The sequence below is a fragment of the Gavia stellata genome, chromosome 17, assembly GCF_030936135.1.
Source record: "Gavia stellata isolate bGavSte3 chromosome 17, bGavSte3.hap2, whole genome shotgun sequence".
Classification (NCBI taxonomy): Eukaryota; Metazoa; Chordata; class Aves; order Gaviiformes; family Gaviidae; genus Gavia; species Gavia stellata.
The window spans coordinates 20288642-20306061 of record NC_082610.1 but is presented as its reverse complement, the minus strand read 5'-3'; the positions used below and the strand labels follow the sequence as shown (position 1 = coordinate 20306061).

General features: G+C 48.4%; 1 protein-coding gene across 3 annotated transcripts in view; it reads left to right on the top strand.

Annotated features, from left to right (window-relative positions):
- Positions 1 to 17213, top strand: part of CD151 (CD151 molecule (Raph blood group)) — a 37620-nt gene extending 20407 nt beyond the window's left edge. For all 3 annotated transcript variants that reach the window (XM_059825940.1, XM_059825939.1, XM_059825941.1), the window contains exons 3-9: positions 1936 to 2039; positions 3195 to 3386; positions 8118 to 8192; positions 10662 to 10766; positions 11653 to 11808; positions 14134 to 14220; positions 15023 to 17213. In XM_059825940.1, the coding sequence (XP_059681923.1) occupies positions 1956 to 2039; positions 3195 to 3386; positions 8118 to 8192; positions 10662 to 10766; positions 11653 to 11808; positions 14134 to 14220; positions 15023 to 15082 (759 nt within the window). In that variant the 5' untranslated portion in view covers positions 1936 to 1955 and the 3' untranslated portion in view covers positions 15083 to 17213. The remainder of the gene's footprint in view (positions 1 to 1935; positions 2040 to 3194; positions 3387 to 8117; positions 8193 to 10661; positions 10767 to 11652; positions 11809 to 14133; positions 14221 to 15022) is intronic.
- Positions 17214 to 17420: the final 207 nt, after the last annotated feature.

The window sequence follows — 17420 nt, the reverse complement described above, 5'->3', positions numbered from 1 at the left end:
AGATAACTCTGAAGAGTTGTTCTCCTTGATATATGCCACCATCTCAGAGCTGCTCCCCTTGCCAGTGAAACAGCCTTCTGCTGCCAGCCGTTGTTGCCAGAGGTTATTCTAGAGAAAAATGTTTCCTTGTGAAATGGTGGCGGGGGACGGGCACGGGTGGGACTGCTGGCGTGTTCTCCCCCTCGCCTTCCCTGTTAGCTTCATTTATTAGTTTCTAAAGCACAGGCCTGGCTGGGGTTTTCGAGTGGGCTGGCGTCAAGCAAAAGGAAACAGTTCCCTTCAGATAAAATACGATTATGCTGCAGAATGGGCAGCTGCTGTTCCCAGCCTTGGTTTATCTGGCTCTAAAGCCAGATGTTAGCAATGTAGCGGCAAAGATAATACTGACTGACTGACCCAACCTGATAGCCACTTGATGTGCAGCCTGGCTGTGTGTGCCCATCGCTCGCTTTCTTTACTCTGGGGTGTTTTGCAGCGGGCTTGCTGAGGTAGATGAGGGTCTGTGCTGCACGGCTGGGCTGCAGCTGCGGTGGGTCGCCGGAGGAAGCTCGCATCACTTGTGGGAAGAAGTTTTGTAATCTAAGCAAGCATGAACTCCAGGCCTCTGGAAGAGGGGAGAGGCTGTTTGCCTGCCTGCTTCCAGGGAAAGTGCTGCTTTAGGAAAGCATTTTGCTCCGATACGGGTGCAAGATCTTTGCGTCATTCCTCGCTGGCTGGTAGGGGAGGAAAGGGGTGACTTTTTAATTGTGTGCAGGGGAGGTAGTGTGGATTTGGTGGCATTTCTGCAAACTGCCTCGCACAGGTGATGCTGGCAGTGATGCTCTGGACAATGCCTTTGTCCTGTCTGCCTGGTCAGGCAGTGTTGACAATATTTTTTTCGAGAGGTTCAGACCTTCTGGCATCAATGAGAGGCAGCGAAGTGACATGGAGCTGCACTTGCTGCAGACCTACTTCTGAGCAACCTGCTCAAGAGTGTAGCAGATCTGTTACACTGCACTGGGCCTGACCCCCAATGAACTCCCCTTCGTTACATATCTGCAGTGGCGTTTTCCGCTGCCAGATCATCCGAAGCCAATAGTTATGTTTCTTCCTCTAGTAGCTGGGACAGCTGTCCGAGGAGACAGCTGGCCAGTGAGAAGTGCCATGAGAAACAAGCAGAGTGAAGAAGAGAATTAATTACTCCAACATATTGCTGGGGTTCAAAAAGGATAGGGCATTTGAGTGGATAACAAGTACGTTCCCAGTTACAGTTGTAAAGACTAAAAATACACCAAGCTTAGAGAGGGATCTATTTAAGGCAGTTGTAACTAATGCCAGTGAGGAAAGAATATTCTTTGGAGACAGATTGTTCCGTAAATGTCAAAGACAGAGGTTTCTGTCGCTGCCTTCAGAAGCAGCAGTTATAGGCTGCAGTCGGGAGCCAAGTACTGGAATTTTCTGAATAACAGGTCTGGGATTTCATTTATTTCAGTTCAAATAAGGAAGAAGTGAACATGAACTATACTGAAGTTTCCTCACTGTAACATTGATCACAATTCATGGTTTTGGCTTGACCGCTTGCACAACGGTAGGTCTGATGCCTCCACTGCACGTATTGATCTAAAGGAAAATGAGTCTCCAGGAGTGACAGCGGGATGGGGAGAGAGAAGGAGGATGAAGGCAGTACAGGAAGGCCACACGCTGGTACCATCTGCCTCCCTTTCACACTGTGCAGGGTCTCGTGCTCTGTAGGTCACCCAGATGGGTACAAGAGCTCTTTATCTAAGCGAGCACTGTCTGGCATCCCTGAAGTCGGTTGAACGGCTTGCTCACTGGCTTACTTCAGCAAAAGGTCGGAAGCGTGAGTTCTTGCAGGAGGAAAGTAGTAGTGCTGGTCTTTTGGGAGAAGGGGTATGATGAGTGACTGACTCAAGCTTTTCTGATTATTTTTTTCAGGAACTTGCTGAGCCAGAAAGATGCGTGAATATACGGAAAAGAAGGAAACATGTGGGACCATCTGTCTCAAGTACCTGCTCTTCATCTTCAACTTCTTTTTCTGGGTAAGAAACTTCAGTCTGTTTCAGAGGCACTGAGGTGGCACTGCGGTTTTGGCGTCAGGGGCGCAGACACCTTGGGCTTGATGAAGTCTCTGACAAAAAGCACTGACATTGGTGGGACGCAGATTTCGTCCTGCGGGGTGAAATCCCATCCGTTGGGCTTGCCTGCCCAGGCTGCAGAAGTCATGGTTTGACACTGTAGTCTCTGGCTCTTTCTAGGTCATGTTACCAAGTATAGAAAATAACAGGGAGCCTGAAAATATGCTTTGTTTTTTCACCTGGCTTGCATTTTCAGGGAGCCTGAGGACTCCACTGTCTTGCCGTTCCTCCTCTCAAAATGGTGAGGGAGTCCTGACAGTGGAGTGGGACAGCTAGAGCAAGGGTAACAAACACCTTCTGGCAGCTGGGGCCACACTAGAGTTTCCTAGAGTCGTGTTTTCCACCAGAAAATTACTGACGCCAAAGGATTGATTTGTCCTTTGCTGCCTGGGACAAAGCATTGGGGTGTCCAGGTCAGACCTTTAAAGAAAGCTGTCTGAGCTTACTAGAAGCTTTATATAGAGGCTTTTATAACCCTCCAGAAACACAAGGCTTGCAAGGAGAGAAGGGACTGCTAGGAGTCTGGTAGGCTTCTCCATGTTCATTCGTTGCAAGGGTTAGAGTTTAACCAGCCAGGCTGTTCAGCTCCTTGACTGCTTCCTCCCCAGATGTGTAGTCTAGAAAAGAGATATTGGGCATGGTTGTCATTTATTGGTAGTATCGCTCCCTGACAAACAGTGGAAAGCTTGCTGACGTAAAGCTGTTTTCTTCCCCTCTGCTGCTAGGTATCACCCCAACAGATTTGACATTTTCTTCATCATTGCCCAGATAACAGTCTGGCTACATTTGGGAAGGCTCTGGTCCGAGTATGAATTGTTGTGCACAGGTAGATGCTTCAGAGAGCTTGCATCTCAGGCTGCCTGGGGTGCTAAACTGGCCGCCTTGAAGCCTGCTCCCAGTCCCAGCGAGACCTCTGGGAGTCCTTTCTTTAGTGTAGATCATCTTTGGCTTGGCTTACGGAGCTGAGGCACGTCCTGGTATCCCAGTCCGGTTGCTCTGGGAGGTGGGGAAGTTCACACATCAGATGCCCTTCATTTGCTTGCTTCTCTCTCTACCCAGCTGGCTGGCGGGGCCGTGATGGCAGTGGGTACCTGGACCCTAGCCGAGAAGAGTGACTACATCAGCCTGCTCTCCTCCAGCACGTATTCAGCTACTGCTTACATTCTGGTGGTGGCTGGGGTGGTTGTCATGGTTACTGGCATCCTTGGTTGCTGCGCCACCTTCAAAGAGCGTCGGAATTTGCTAAGAGTGGTAAGTTTTGCTTGGTTGTTTTGTTTAGGGGAGGATTCACCCCGTTTTCTCTTGAACCATGCTGGGAGGGAGGGAAACATCTTGGTTGTGTTCTGCACCAACCTTATTTGTTTGTCCTAGAGCAAATACCACTAAGGCTTCCAGCTCCTAACAGCAGTGCTGTCCTCACCCTATGGGACAGGTTCTACTGCAGAGCATTTCCTTTCATCCACCCAAAGAATGTGCTTACCACTGCACGGTTCAAAAGTACAAAGTATAGTCGTAATCCTATGCTTCGTGTAAGAACATCTATTTGAAACTATTCAAAACAAAATCTTGTGGCTTTTGTCTCTTCCTTCTTCCCTGCCCATCCCATATTGTCTTTTGGAAAACAGGAAGAGAGAGGAAAATACGAGACACCTGTAACAAAACTGGCTTTTAATGACAGTAGGTTCAAGCCAAAGTAACATGCTTTTCCACTTGGTTGTTAAAAAATCAGAACATTTCCAATGAATGTTGTCTTTAGTTGCAAAAATTTATTTTCGTTTTACTTCCACAAAAAAAGCCACACTGTTTTGATAATCTGCTGCTTCTTTTACACCCTTGCCTGTGTTACTTACTGAGCTCCCTTCTCACCCACCGACACTGAAGTTTTTGACCAGCCCTGGGGTTTCTATTCTGCTTCCTCCCTCTCAAATCTCCCTTTCAGTCTAGAGTGTGGCAGCAGTCCCTTTTAGTATCTGGGCTACAGTGGTGCGTGCAGTGACTGAAATAACAATCCGTGGCTCTTTGCTTTCACAGTTGCAGAAAAGGCTACTTCAGCAACTCTTCAGCGGCTCCTTCCTTTGCAAGTCCTCATTCACCTGACTGTCCCATTTCCCCCCCTTTTTTTGGATAGAGGAGCAGAAATAGGAGTCGTGAGCAAACCTGATGCTCGTACCACTGCTTTGAAGGCCTGGTAATCCCTGTGAAAGGCAGAGTAGGGCCAGGAAGGGAGAATAAAACACAGAGGAGGACACAGTGAGTGCATTGCTGACGCTTGTTCATTAGGCTCCTGGTCCGTAGCAGTCCGTTTTGGCCTTGCTTCACTTACTCTCCATGACAAAGAGATCTCCCTTTGTCTTTTTGCCTCATCCAGAAGCTACGGATGAAAATCCGGTGGGGTTTTCTTTGTTACTCTGCCACAGAAAACTAATAATTGTCTCTTGGGAACAAAAGATCACTCTGTCTCCTTACACCACGCGTCCTTTCGGAGTGGCTGGTCGCGACAGGCCTATTGTCTCTTCTTGCTTGTGCTCTGCTTTGGTTGCGGGTGAGTAATCTGCACAAGAGAGAGGGCTGTGCTTGCCAGGGCTGGGTGAGCCTGGCTGGGGGCCTTTGCCAGCTCTGAGCTCAGACAGTAATCCTGACAGCTTCACAGTCAGTGCCCCGGGGGCTGTGCCAGCCAGTCCCAATTTCTCTCTGTACCAGAGGCCCACGTAAATACGGGAGGGAGCGCTGTAAGCAGAACTCTCTGCTCTGCCCAGTGCCTCCTTGGTGCTTTTAAAAATCAATTATTAACAGCTTTGGGTGCTGTTTGTAAAATGCATATCTGGTTTTTAGTTTGTTTTTCTCTTGAAGACTCAGGAAGCTGTGACATTTTTTGCTGCCTCTCTACCTATGAGTTTTATGGGCCCGCTTCGAGGCTTTTCGTAGTATTTCATTGCTCATCGCTCACAGCTGTGCTACTTTTTTTATGTCATTGCTTATTTGCCTTCCTCCTGTCCCTCCTTAACCAGGGGATGTGCTGAGGCTTGGGCAGCGGATGTGGAGTTTCTCTGGCTCCGCGAGCAGGCGTGGCAGCGGATCTGCAGCCGGGCTGGCCGCGATGCTGCAGTCCAGCTCTTTACGAGCACACAAACCGCTACTATATTATACTTTGGTCAAGATGCACGCCTTCATACACAAAAGTATGCAAGCAGGAGTCTCAGGAAAGGACCCATCAGACAGAAGAGCTTGCATGTAAAGAAAGAAGGGGGCTTTCTTCAGGCTTGGCCCCTCACACTGCCACTTCTAGTTAGCTACCTTGGATAGGGAGAAGGGAACACACATGGGTTATGATTTCTGTTCCTGCTGCATTTCAGCCTGGAGCCCTCCCACTGAAGGGAGATTGCTGATTTAAGAGTATAGTTGCTATATATCTCTTCTTCAGGGATCTCTCCAGAGAGTGATTTGGATTGTAGGTGGATTGAACCATTCTTTGGGTCATTCAGAGTAAACACAACTAAAGCTTGGTGCTTCACGCAAACACTTGAAGCTGGATGGAAGAAATCTGGACGCTGCAGATCTTGAGGAGAAACCAGATAGCCCTGACTGTGGCTTGGAGCCAGAGTAAGAGTAAATTTTGCCCAGAGCCCACCCAGGTCCAGGCATGTGTCTACTACAGGCCTTTGAGTGATCCCATGCTTCTGACTTGTTCTGCAGCTTCTTGGGAAGCGAGTAGGGCATGTCCCTGCATCTCCACGCCAGAGTTGGCCTCCTCCCAGAGCAGACCTCTGTAAGAAACCCCTGCGACTCCTGATGAAGAGCAAGGAGAGCAGCCCTGTGCTCCGTGTGTGTCCGGAGTGAAAGCTGCTGCTCCCCTATGTCAGCATACTTGGAAGCGGCCCTGAGGGAACGATGAGACTGCAATAAGGATAATGATGCAGTGTATCAGCAGAGACAGGTTGGATGCATGGGTGGCAGACGCACTAACCTCCCTTACAAGGTTTTACAAGGGCCTGGTGGCTCAATTTTTTTAAGGTCTGCTGGATACATGTTTGTTGCTATCCACCGTAAGCCAGCACAACGAGCCGAGCTGTGGTGACACAACTCAGCTCTACCTGAATGCCTCTGACATGACAACACAGAGCAGGGAAAAACAAATAAAAGAAACTTTCCAGTTCATTGGTTGTTCTCATCATCCTGCCACCCTCCTGCCCCCTCCTTGGCAGAGAGATGATGTCAGAGCAGTTAAGGCATAACTAGGTCCCAACAAAAGAAAGCCAGCCTTTGTGTCAAGGCATGTCGATCCTTTCTTGCCCCCTTTCAACCTCCTGCGAGTGTTGGGGCCAGCCTTTAGCTATCCCCAACTCCACTGGGTGACTCATTCGCCCGGTATGAATGGGTACCTTGTACAGGCGTCTGCAGAGACCGTCAGTGTTCGGGCCTTGGGGGAGAGTGTGGGGCTGGAGAGTGAAAGCCTGAGATTGTGTGCTCAGATTAAAGCCCGGTCTGCAGATAAAAGCCAGCTGTCCGTCCTTTGCAGCTGCTGAATCCCAAGAGGGGCGAAAGAGGAAGCCTGGGTGTTTGTGTCTGTGTCGTTTGACTCCTGCAAAGGGGCTTGGAAATACCTAGCGAAGGAGGATGCACAGTGGGAGCGTAACCCTTGTGCAACAGAAGATATTCGGGCCACGTAGGTCAGCTTGCTTGTCCAAGTCTTCACTGTTCTTCTTCGTGCCAGGAAGAGATGGTTTGATGTCCAGTTACATTTGTAGAGAGCTGTTTGCTTCATCCCTTGGGAACAGTCGTTTCCTAAGGTCAGGGGTAAAACAGAAAATGGGAGATACTTTGTTCTGTGCTGGGGAGGCCAACTCTTACAGGGACTTCCGTGAGGTCCTTGTTATGGCTGGAACTGGTGTCTCTTCAGCTTTATCTACAGAAAGATGAATTTAATAGCAGTCATAGAACAGCCTGGATCTGTAAAGAACCTGTTCATTGCTGAGCAGGAGCAAGGCAGGGGCTGTGTGTCAGGACAGGGGTTCTCCCTGAAAAGCTCTCTTTGACCCTAAGGAGGAAGTGGCCACATCACCCTCTGTCTTCAGGCCTGCCCAGTCCTTTTAATCTAGTACATGTGTTCCTCCTCGTAGGTTTGGCTTCCCGTCCTGTTCATGTATAGGAACAGCGCTCCCAAACAGTCTTCTGTACTGTCCATTCCATTCTCCCTGTGGTATGCAGCGCACATCCCTTTCCATTTCACTGCCGTTAAGCCCTTTTAAGAAATTGTCACGTTCTCCTCTTAGTCTTCTAAGAGCTCTTCCCACTTTCGTTTTCAGATACTGAGCTTTTCCCTCTAGATCCTAGTTCAGCAGAACATATAGTCACAGTCCTGAGTGTGAATGAGTGCTGAAGTCCATCTGCTTCAATAGTGCCCTTCAGCCTGTGGTTGAGCCCCACAGAAGTCCCTGGGAACATAAATCTATGGTTTATGCTTATGCATAGCTGGTCTGCTATATCCTTGGTAAAATGGGCTCTTTGTTGCTTTATTGAATCATCATTATAACATACGTTGCTCCTTAGTAACTTGGTGAAATGCCCTAAACAATACCAAAACAAGCAGAAGTTTCAAATTCTTTTGTATTGATGTCAGAATCAGATGTTTTCTGTGATACTGAGTGTATCAGGTTATCCAGCAACCACTTGCTTTTGTCCAGTGATCTTATCTCAGTTGCCTGCGCTTTTCCATTCTCTACATCCCTCTGGCTCTGTGAGTTAAACTCGCACTTGCTGCTGCTTGTCTTCAGTTATCCTGTGGTTTGGTTGGTTGTTTTTAACCTGTGGGATTGTTCCTTTCCTACCCTATAGAGGTCTTAATCCCAGCCCCTGCCTTTGAACACCGCTGCAGAAAAGCATCAATGAAGACGGAGTCGTGCATTTCACCACCTAATGAAAACCTGGCTCCCCGCATCTCCTTATATTCTGTTCTAATGTCCTGCTTTTCCCATTATTTTACAGTACTTCATATTGTTGCTGTGCATCTTTCTCCTGGAGATCATTGCTGGAATCCTGGCCTACATCTACTACCAGCAGGTGAGTGGACATTAGTCCTTAGAGACTCAAACCAGGGATAGAAAACAGCTGGTTATCATCCCATTTCTCCAGCCAGAATTGGGCTTGGAGGCTTGGGACCTAGGATCTGGTTGTGGTTCACCGTTCCACACGTCTGTACTCACTCTCCTCCCCATCCAGAAGACCTTGGATTATTTACTGGTTTTGACAAAGTGGTGGTGGTTACTCTAGGGCGGCTGCTCAGCCTTGCTGCTCAGCTCCTCCCTGTGCTTCACCTCTGTGCGCTGTTTTTCTGCAGAGCCTTGTAGAAGACAATTTTGAGGCTGTGTTAGATCTAGGAACTCTCCTAATGCCCTTCAAAGCATAGTGCAAGCAACTGAAATCACATTAGTGCCACTTAGTGTAGTCAGGACACAGGAGCAGTTCCGGCTGCATCCAGCAAGCTAACTGCCATACTTTTGAACTGGCAAAGACAACGAATGGTCCAACTGAGAGGTCCTTTCAGGTCAAGAAGTTTTTGAGAGCTTTACTTAACCAGCCCAGCTGCAAGGCTGGAGAACAGCACAGGCTCCCAACAGCTGCAGTTCTAGCTTGGCACTTTTTGCAGTTGCAGAGAGCAGAGGCTTAAGTCATCGCTTTGTTTTCAAAGGGAGTTTAACCACCAAGGCACAAACAGCCTGCGAAGTTGCTCTCGTGTCTGGAAATTGATTGGAAATGGCAAATTAGGATTGTTGTCAAGTGGCTGTCTGAAAAGCAGCTGGACATCCCATCTTCTTGGCTTCACTGCCAGGATTCCTTGCCTTTCCTTTTTCTCTTGGGCCTTCTGTGCTTTGCCTCACTAAGATGGGCACTGGCGGTTTGCGAGGAGCCAAAGAACCGTGCTAGCTCCTGCCAGGAGGGATCGGTGGTGCGAGTGTGCCTATTTACCAGGGAAAGATCAATCCTGGCAGGCATGGCTGGAAGCCAGGGTCCGTCCGTCCGTCCATCCATCCGTGCAAAGGCACGAGGTTCATATATGACCGTGGATGAAGAGGAGCTGATCCTTAGGTTGAAATAAGGGACAACATATTCAGAGCTGTGCCCTTGAGGGCGTCTCTGATCAATAGCTGCACTTCCCCTTGCCCTCTGGCTGACAAATCCCCCTTCTTTTCTGGTTGCAGGCTGCTTGCTCTGTTTGCCGCTGTTTTTATTTCAGCCCTTGCTTTGGTGTCTAAGGCTTGCGCGTGCGCGTCTAAACTGTTTCTTTTGTTATCTCTATTCCATGCTGCAGTTCTTCCCCGTGAGCCCGCAGGTAACTGCTTTTCTCCCAAGTAATAATTCTGCTAATGGACTGTCCTCTTTATTTGCCTCTGATGCCTTCCAGCTGCTGAACCTTTTCCTTTCTTCTTATTACACTAAGTCCTTTGCACCTCTGTAGAGCTTCCCAGCCCAGGATCTCAAAGCATTTTGCAAATATTAATGAATGCAGCCTCATATCATCTCCGTGAGGTAGGTGGTGTCCCCATTTGACACATAGGGTTGGAAAAAACAGTGTTTCAAAGGGAGAAGAAACTGCAGACTGTATTTTGGACAGTTTGGCATAACCAGATGTTTGACCTCTCATTTACTACTTACTGTGTAGAATGAAAGGTGTCTAGAGAAGCTGCCTACCTGTTTTGTTCATTGACCCCATCTAAAATGCATGTTGACGTTGTTTATTGGTGTAGGAAACTTAGAATTTCGCAGGTGTTGGACTAAAGCAGTGTTGCTATATGAACCAGGGTGACAAAAAAAAGATGCAGCTCTTTGGTGCTTTTTGGCTCTCACTTGGATGGGCGAGAAGAATTCAGCTAGATTAAAACAGCCTCCACAGGAAGAAACGTTTGAATCCAATCACCTGAACATGCCAGTGGTTTATGATGATGCTTTCAGAAATACTTGCAAAATCAGACTTCGTCTCTCTGTCACTGTTACCAAGAAAGGCTTTGCAGTACTTTTGCAATCGCACACTTAATTCCCTCCTGTGGCATCCTTTTTGATGCCGATACAAGAGCTATACGGACTACGTGGCTTCAGTCCAGCACATTCCTGGACAGGGTGATTTGTTTTTTAGTATTTTGTCACAGGCTTCAGAGGGAGAAGATTGCACATGGTCTCATAGGCGTATTCATATTTAAGCAGTCACAGTTTTGTATTCTCTTTTGGTGCAAGAGTGCCTTGGCAATCGTACATATTCAAGGTGAGGACCCATATGGTGATACGTAGCTCAGGCTGAAATTTGGTGCTGAAGCACCTCCTTCCAGTTATTAAAATGGAGGCATGAGCTGTAATCAGTTGCAAATAAGCCTGTCCAGTCCAACCTTGGAGGATGATCTTGAAGGAAGCTGTAGCTTCCACTAGGCTCTCCGCTTTCCTCTTGGAGCAAAGGCAATGAAACGTACGCAGGGCTCTGGGTCTGTCTGAGGGGTGCGTTTGCCTTGTGATTTTATCCCCCTTGTCTCTCTCATTCAGCTGAGCATGGAGCTGAAGCAAAATTTGAAGAACACTATGACCCAGAAGTACCGGAAGGAGGGAGAAGAGAGCGTTACCAGCGCAGTAGACAAACTGCAGCAGGAGGTGGGTATCAGGGAGAATGAATGCAATTGCAGGGCTTAAAATCAAACACACAAAAGGCATCGTGGGCTCTTCACATCCAACATACAGATGTTTCTTCTGTATGCTGAGTGTATGTTCTGCTGCTTCTGATTCAAGACAAGGTTGGATGGGGTGCAGGGCCTGGGCGGTGCAACCAGCAGAATTGCATGGTGTGATCTCTGAATTGCCCAGTAGCGTTGGGAAACAACGTCTGAATTGCTCCCAGGGTAAACTGGAGCTGCCAGGTCACTCTGACAGCTGTTTCTACTTCCCACTTCAAAGCTTTGGAGAAATTGCTGACATTTTTCATTAAGCTCCCCAGTACCCTGGAGAGCAAGACGTAATGAAAGAAGAGCCTTCCTGCCGCTGTTGCTAGCTGTGCCTGGCTCAGAGGTGGTTCAGGTTAGGGCTGTCGCGGTTCTGACAGGCTTTTCCACAGAAAGGACCCTTGTGCACAGGCACTTTCAAAGCATGGGGCCTACTGTATGCATGCCGCTATAGCAGGTGCATTTGCGACAGTAACTGGTAATTAAACTGACCCTGTTATCCCCATTAACACTCTCCAGTCCGGTGGTTAAGAGCCAAGGCAGCTGCAGGTACGCTCGGGTTACAGTTCATCCCAGCAGTAACCAAAAGTCACAGATGCTGAAAGATGGATGAAGTTGATATTTAATGGCCATTTTGGGGACTCCTAACGCAAAAGTCACTGCTAATTATAGTAGCCTGGAGGAAAAAAAAAAAAAAAGCCTGTGAGATAGCTGGAGCCTCTCTGCAGAGGAGGGTGAAGCCCAGGGCTTGGTGTGAGAGGATGGAGGGAGAAGGAGGCTGCAGTGCTCGCAGGCTCAGCCTTTGTTCTGTGTGCATGCAGTTCAAGTGCTGCGGGAGCAACAACTACACAGACTGGGCTGACAGCCTGTGGATCAAATCTCCAGAGGCCAATGGACGGAAAGTCCCAGACAGCTGCTGTAAGACAATAACCGACCTGTGTGGCCGAAGAGACCATCCTTCCAACATCTACAAGGAGGTAAAGAGCAAAAGGGCTTCAGAGTTGGCTGTCACAAAGTATGTAAAGGAGGTGGGCAGGGAGTGAGGGTGTTGGGTTATTGCTGCAAACTGTTGGTAGGCTTCAAAGGCAGTTGTATTCCTTAGAAAGCAGGATTAATTTCTCTAGTTGAGCGTTCAGCCATCTAGGCCATTATTTTATATGTAGATATAGAGAAAAATAATAAATTGTATTTGTTACTACAGAGTATGCTAGCGACTGGGGGAAGTGGGAGAGATTGTTGGTTCTGGCAAGAGACTTGGATGCGAGCCCTACATTTGACACAGCTTCCTGTGGTTGGAATTTCTCAGTGAGGTGCAAATGGAGATACTTCTGGTCCTTGACAGAGGCAGTGGGATTTGACCTACAGCATGAAGAAACAGCCTATGGGGAAGAAAGAGGATCCCGTAGCAGACAAATTAGGCCAGTTCCAGCGGACTGCAGTTTGGGCTGGAAGGAAGGCTGGAGTTGAGATAGAGGGGCTTGTCCCTTTTCTAGAAGAAGCAATCTGAATCCCAGACTAGCTGAGTAAGTAAACAGGTAGCTCTTGGACCATTTATTCATCCAGTTTGCATAAGGCTGGGAAAAGTTCTTACATTTATTTTGGCACCCTCCAGTCCTGTCACCTGGCTTTAACTTGCTCACTGTGACGCTCTCTATGGGGTAGCGTAGTCCTTTTTCTCATCAGTGGAACCAGCCCTTGGCTGGCTGTATTGAGCCTGGGGAGTAGCACCTGGAGCTTTTCCCTTGTTTCCGTCCCCCTGACAGTTAAGGAGGATCGTGGATGAAGAGGTGGCCCCTTCAGAGCAGGTATTTTTTCTCACAGTCTGTGCTTGGAGCAGGACTCGGAAGAGGAGTGTGAATAACACCTGCGTTAAGCCAAGCAATTCAAATAGCTAAAAGGAAGCCAACCCTCTATCTTTGTGGAACAAATAGAGAGATGAAGTCCAGTCTTCCTGATCTACCAAAGCCCCTCTGATGTCCAGCTGCTTGGCTGGGTTTTGCTCTTCAGGAAGAAGGCTTTCCCGTAAGGTTTGTCCCTTCCAGGCCAGACCCACCGAGGACGTGCAGAAAAGAGTCCAAGGGCTGATGCGGTGTTTCTGAGAGTGGAAACCCCCAGCCATTTGAGGGGCAGGGCTGGCAATTCCCATCCTCTCTCTGCGCTGCGTGAAGCTGGAGGCGGCTGCCCCGCTGCGTTAAGAGAGGCCCTGGAGGCTGCCAAATGTATCAGGCTAGCTCTGGAGGAGAAAAAGCTGTCAGGGGAGGTTTGGCTCCATAGTCAGATGCTGCTGCGAGGTCTCAGTCAGAATTCAGCAAGGATTTTAGTGGCTTTGGGGAAGAAAAACCTAGAAAAGGGTCAGATGAGGGAACAGGAGTAACTGCTTCGTATCAGGGCAGCTGGGGTGACTCTGAAACCTAATGCTGGCATGGGAAAAGTGAGGCCTTTGCCATCCCGCCCTGGAGGGCTGCGTGCTCACTCCTTCCCGCCTGCATGCGTGTGTGTACGTGTCTGTGTTCACTGTAAACTCCCGCGGCAGGAGGGCCCCCAGCACCCTTGGGGCACTGCTGTAGCCTACACAATAAATCCCCCGATGTTACCATGGAAAGCCTGCCTCAATAGATTAAACAGTCGAATTATTGAAAGGGAACTCTTCCAAAAAAAAAACCAAAACCAAAAAAACCAAACAACAACAGAGAATGCTCTTACTGATTTATTTTTGCCTTATGACAACAAAAACTTGGGCCTGAGACAGGGAGGGAAGGGTCACGCTGCCAGCCAAGGATGCAGTTGCAAGGCGGAGGCAGGCAGAGCCTGGCTTTCCAGGTTCACACTGAAACTCATTCCTGTCATAAATATGGGAGGAATTTACTCTTAAAAAGCTCCTGTCATGTTAGAGTTCTTGGATCCACTCAGCAGCATTTCTTTGGCTTTTTGGCCTGATGGGAGTAAACACCCTCTCCAGGCATGTACTAGGCAGGGAGTGAGGGAATCTTTCTCCACGTATCTCAGAGAAAAATGACACGCTCCCTCTGTGTGACGTGCCCAGTTCTTCTGCATTTCTCCTGCCCAACTAGCAGCTGCTTTGGCTTTGTTCGACAGTTCCTGAGCCAGTAGGTCCAGAGCAATACAAAACATGATGCAGTTTACGTCATTTATGTCGATTTTCCAGTGATGCTGGGGGAAGAGATTGCTCACAGACACCGCTTTTTTTATAGCGTTGCTTTCAAGGGTTGCAACTGTTGGATTAAAGCGAACAAGAGGTTAAAATGAAGCTGATTTTCCATGTCCCTCCTTTCACCCTGCAGAGCGGTTGCATTACCAAGCTGGAAAACTTCATTCAAGAGCATCTGAAGATTATCGGGGCAGTGGGGATCAGCATTGCTTGCGTGCAGGTAAAAGGGCTGAGGGGTGCTGGGCAGAAGTTAAAGGAACCCCAGAGCTGAGGGATGGAAAAAAATCAGATGTTTTTAAGCTTTTCCCTGCCTGGCAAGGAGGAGTTGCCAGATACTTTGGGGACCTGAGGATTCACTAGCTCCAAAGCAAAAGCCTCTTCTGCCAGTCTGTAAAATCTGCTTTTGCTGAAGGAGTGCAACCAGCTGGGCAAGGGAGAGAGACCCTTCTGCGCCGGGGCTGTGGGAGAGGCAGCGCTGGCTGCAGCCGAGGTTTGGCAGCCTGAGAGAGACCTCTTGCGGGGATGTGCCGTGGCTGCCCGCGCGGCGGAGGAGCTTCCTACCCCAGCTCGTCAGGATTATCTTAAGTCATCCAGAATTTCTCTCTCGGCTGTGTCGTATTGAAGAACAGCTCTGTGGGTCTGCGAATGATTTGGGAGAGGGTGATCAATAACGGGGTGGGATATGGATGCTCCCCCCCACACCATTTTAGAGGAGGGGAGGGCACAGGATATTCTTTTCCTCCAGTCTTCCGGATGCAAATGTCTCTGGGAGTTCTTCATCTTCCCCTTTGTTCAGGCAAGTAGCCAAATTACACCCCAGAGAAGCTGCTGGTGATTAATTACGAAGATTAGCGCAGATTATGTTCTCTCCTGCTGCTTATTGCAAGCTGGAGTGCGGTATCTCCGGGCAGGACGTAGCTGCCGCTCCGATCTGGGTCCAGACCATTAGTTTGCAAGCTGTTGCCTCCACTGCATCCGTTCTGTTTTTTCATGCATTTCTCTCTCCTCTTTACACCCTGTAGATCTTTGGGATGATTTTCACCTGCTGCTTGTACAGGAGTTTAAAGCCGGAACCATATTAATAGCTGTGGGAACTCTGTCGCTCCCCCTCTGCCACTTCCCTTAGCGCCTGCCAACCTGACCACTCTCCACCACCGCCACAGAAGTGTCTGTAACCTGAGGACTTGGCTCTGTAATTAAATGCCTCTCGAACCACGCACCGCCTTCCCTGCCCCTTTTGGGGGACAGTCACCCTCCTTGTTGTGTACAAGGCAGCCAGGAGTTCAGTGGGTCCTCTGCATTGTCAAGAAACAAAAGAGCTGTGGATCTTCTGCTAGAAGCTTTAGCAAAACAGTCCCTCAATATAACTATGAAGCAAGATTTATCCCGAGCCATTTCTCTTGAGGCTTTTCCTGAACCAGCGTGAAGGTATCAGGATGCTGTGCAAGAACCATAGTTTGCTCCCTGAGAAATGGCTCAGCAGCCCCAGGCATTGACTGCGAGGACAGATGATGTTTCTGCGCTGAGCTGGAGCCAGAGTTGAGTCTCCCATACATGGAAGATTTCTCTCCCTCCTCCCAAGTGTGCACTGATGTCCTAACACAGCTGTTCTCCGCCTGAGAGGATGCCTGCCTGGTTGCTTGGGGCAGGAGTTTCTCTCCCCGCTGATCGGGAGCACAACTTGGTGCAGTCGAAATCTTGTCACGACTTTGACGTTGCCAAGATGTGGGTGCCTTAGGATTTCTCAGCAATCCTTCCTCCTCTGCCTTGAAGCTTCCCCCAACACAGTGCCATTAGCAGCCACAAGAAGCCTTTTACCTCCTAGCGATTCCGGAGCAAAGACGATGGACTACTTTCTCATTCTTTTGGGTCAAGTCTGTTTGATTGAGTGGCTTCCAGTGTGAGTGAGAAAACTTTTGTTTCCTCCTACCTATCTGCCGCTGAGGTTTGGTGAAGAACTGGTCCATTTGTGGAGCTGGCGTATCTTGCTTGCTACCTTTTGGCCTGTTTGGTTAGTGGAAATGCCTTCTCACACTTCTTACATGTTGAGAGATGCCCTTGGCTTCATTTTTTTCTAATTAAAACCTCCAGGCTTATCTCTCTTGGGCAGGAAATGAATATATACAAATATTTTATCAGCCTCCAAAGAGTTCATTAACCAGCCGAGAGTTTTTCTGGCTTTAATGAGATCTGGAAGCCCGCTTTCCTGATTACTTGAAAGTCAGGACAGTCAGCTTCAACCAGTTGCCGCAGTGTACTTGGTAAATCGGTAGTGCTGCGTTAACTGTCTGTTTGCTGTGGAGGAATAGGTTTTAATTAAATATTCTCTCTGCATTAGGATCCCGGATACACACAGGACATAGACATGACCGCTGCCATGGACTTGGTGCCATTGTGATGCCAACAAGTTCTTAGCCTGAATTCATGGGATCTTGTGTGCCTCTTGGCTTGTTCTCCCCTTCCTGGTATGCCTGTTACACCCGTGAAGCAGAAAGAGCTGTGGGGTTTTGGTGTTACTAAGCAGTGAAGACAAGCCCTTTTATAAACAAACAAATTTATTCCCTCTTTTGGCCTTTTAGTGGTGCCGGCTGAGCCCTGTCCCTTGGCAGCAGACAATGTGAGCAAAATCAGCCAGACCCCTAAAGCGTCTTGCAACGTCATGGGGTTTTTAGTACACAGAGCAGAAATCTCGGACTGGCGCTAAAGGGTGACAAGTTAAAATTCAGAGCAGGTCAATCTGAAACTCCCCCGTCAACATCAGCCCCGTGAAATAATCCTTAACTAATGCAGAGAGAGAGGTGGAGGAACTGAGGTATATCCTTCGTTCCGCAGTAGTAGGAAAGAGGGGAAAGAAACCTAAATTATTGCGTAATGATCTAAAGGAGAAGTCTCTAAATTATGTCTTGTTTTATAATCAAGTTCCTGACAAGTATTGACTACTAACTAAGAGGAAAATATTGAGCATGTTGCTTGAAGCAATATTTCTAGTTTCTTAAGCATATCTTCATAGCTGCCTTTGCCCATTCCCTTCAAATACATTGTACAGGGGCGGGAGAGGCCAGGAAGAATGAGGTATGAACAGTAAGTTGGCTTGTGTCCATTGAGGTGTTTTATACTTTTTCTCTGTGTAATAATATTCATTGCTTTGTTTTTGGTTTTTTTTTAACCCAGTTTAAGTTGCTGGCCAATAGAAAAATAAAGCTTAAGATTCTGTACTTACTCCATGTGGCAAAATTGCAGGGGTACCGTGAGCCGGGTGGGATATATGGATTCCGCAGATCCTGCTGCTGAGGAGCCCGTTCCTCAAGAAGAAGCTGCTCTGAGGGACCAGGCTGAGAAGGAAGCCGGGGAAGAATTTGCTTCACGTCACTGATATCGCCAGCCTGGTTATGATCTGCTGCCGCGGGGTGCTGCAGACCG